This window comes from Meleagris gallopavo, chromosome 7, assembly GCF_000146605.3.
Source record: "Meleagris gallopavo isolate NT-WF06-2002-E0010 breed Aviagen turkey brand Nicholas breeding stock chromosome 7, Turkey_5.1, whole genome shotgun sequence".
In the NCBI taxonomy this organism is placed as follows: Eukaryota; Metazoa; Chordata; class Aves; order Galliformes; family Phasianidae; genus Meleagris; species Meleagris gallopavo.
Window position 1 is genome coordinate 313,286 of NC_015017.2, and position 2,338 is coordinate 315,623.

Consider the following 2,338-nt stretch of genomic DNA (forward strand, 5'->3'; position numbering starts at 1 on the left):
TTTGTATGATAACCAAAAAATGAAGGAATTCTCAATTCTGCATGCCTTTATGGAAGTGTGAATTCTGAGAGATGAAAGTGGTTTTAAGCTTGTTTTTGGTGTCTGTGCTGAAATCTAGAAATGAGTGAAGCTCATTAGCTTGAAAAGGAAAAGATCTTGTTAAGCTTGCTGCTGGGTTTACATGAAGGCTTTTTGTTCTGTCAGTGGAATTACAGGAGCACCAGATTCTGGTCTCAGAGGTTTGAGGTTTATGTAGAAATCTTCCTTTTGTTCTAGGCCATACAGTATCGTGTTCTAACTGTGCAACCCACAAAATGGTTAGCTGGCTCAATGCCACACTAAGTGAATCAAAACAGATGATAGTAGTGGTTTAATGTCTCCTAGAATTTGAAAGCAGAGTGGGAAGAAACCTAGGATTTCCAGAGGCCCTCCCCTAGGATGCCAGAGCCCACTTGTCCAGGCCTTAGTGAAGCAAGAGTTTCTGATGCAGCAGAAGCGCACAGAGTCAGATTAGTTATCTTTGGTGGTTTACATTACTCTGTAAATGTCCTGGGCTGTTTGCTGCATCATGGAAGATTCCTCCAGAATCAGGTTTAGCGCAGGTGCTGCAGATAAAACAACTCTGTTACACAGATGTAAGATTTTTGACACTTGTATTCATTTATGGGCAGATATCATTGAGTGGGTAGGTATATGGCTGTGAATTGTTTCTCTGACATGGGGATCTTGATTGCTAATCTGATTTATTCAAAGCTAATGAGTTAATTTACACCTATTAACGAAAATGAGAGTGGTGCTGTTCCACACAATATTAATTAATTTCTTTGTTTCTTTAGGAGATATCACTCAGAAGGGCTATGAAAAGAAAAGAGCAAAGCTGTTAGCACGGTACATACCGCTCATTCAAGGTAAGAGAGTTCCTCATGTTAAATCTTTGAAAACTGCTCTTTAGATAGAGTAGATGAGTCTGGTGATATTTGTTTGATTGGCATAGCACCTGACTGGTACGTGGCTATTTTTGTGGAACAAGAAAGAAATGTAAAATATTTTTTATTACTTTATATGCAGTGGTAACTTTTGGTTTTTAGGTTATTTACTTTAGTCTGAGAACTGCATTTAAGACATTAAGATAACTTTAGTAACGAGTAAAGTTATTCCTGAACGCAGGTTGGCCAGTTCCATTAGAAAAAATGAGTCACTTTTGTACCAGTTGTTGAACAACCTGATAGTTTTTCTTGCTCTTATGATCTTGAAGTGGTGATCCATGTGATTCTTCTTAACAACACAGACAAAAGTATCATTCCCTTTTTGTGCTTAAACAAAATGGAGTCCACTAACTGCTTAGGGATTTTATGTTCTCTAGTAGTCTTTATATAATTTTCCTAGTTTTGTTATGTTGTTGATTTCCTCAAGTTAGCAGGGGGCAGACTCTAGCCATTTAGTCTTTATTTTAAAAAACAAATAAATCCACAAAAGCCTCCAATCTTGCTGTGCTGTTTACTCCTGGAGGCTTTTTCATGCAATTTAAACTTTGAGGAAATCTGTACTGCATTAGGCATTGAAAAATCATGCTTTCTGTTTCTCCTGGTGTGTGTAAATGCTGTTTAGGATCTTTTTATGCCTCTTGAAGACTCTTGGATATTGCTGCTATGGAAGAGATTCTGTGGTCTGACTTAAAAGATGTTTTCTATGGAGTCTGTTAGACATTGGTCTCTCTTCAGAAGAGAAGATGGGATGAATACAAGAAACACTTTCTTTAGGTTGATGTGCTAATTCTAGTAGCAGTTTGTTTCTTTGCTGCAGGTCACAGTGCATTTCAGCTGAATGCTGGGTTGTGTTTTAGAGAAATCTTTATGGTGGATAGTTGGCACTGGACAGTTCTAATATGATCTGGAGTATCTTAAGAAAGTGCTCCTCACCTTTCTGTTGATAGTGATTTTTTTTTTTTCACTCTCAACCCTTAAATTTGTTTGCACAAATTATTCAAGCTCTGAGCTCTTGCATATGACTTAGGAAAGTGTAACACTTTCAGACATTTTTTGAAGTAACTTTTAAAGCTGGAATGCTAGGTAAACCACTATCGTTCCTCTTTTCTGCGTGGATATTCTGATCCCATGTCCTACAGTTATCCTTAGAGGCAGCGCTGGATCCTATGCATGGGTGTTGGAACAATTCAATTCAGATGTCTGCTCTAGAAGCCTGCTGTGATACCTGTATGATTTCTGAAGGTGTTTTGTGTTATCCTGTCTAGGTAACCTGCTTATTCAAGAACTCACTTAGCTTAAGCAGTATATGAGACTGCAGAATTAACTTGTTTAAATTGCTTTGGAGGAAAAAA

At 37.7% G+C, this 2,338-nt stretch overlaps 1 protein-coding gene across 3 annotated transcripts in view; it reads left to right on the forward strand.

Moving 5' to 3' along the window:
- DIP2A (disco interacting protein 2 homolog A) overlaps positions 1–2,338 on the forward strand; it is a 100,258-nt gene that overhangs the window by 17,888 nt on the left and 80,032 nt on the right. For all 3 annotated transcript variants that reach the window (XR_004160238.1, XM_031554070.1, XM_010713144.3), the window contains exon 2: positions 837–908. Coding sequence is in view for 2 of the 3 variants with exons in the window: in XM_031554070.1 (XP_031409930.1) it covers positions 837–908 (72 nt within the window). In the remaining variant the exon portion in view is untranslated. The remainder of the gene's footprint in view (positions 1–836; positions 909–2,338) is intronic.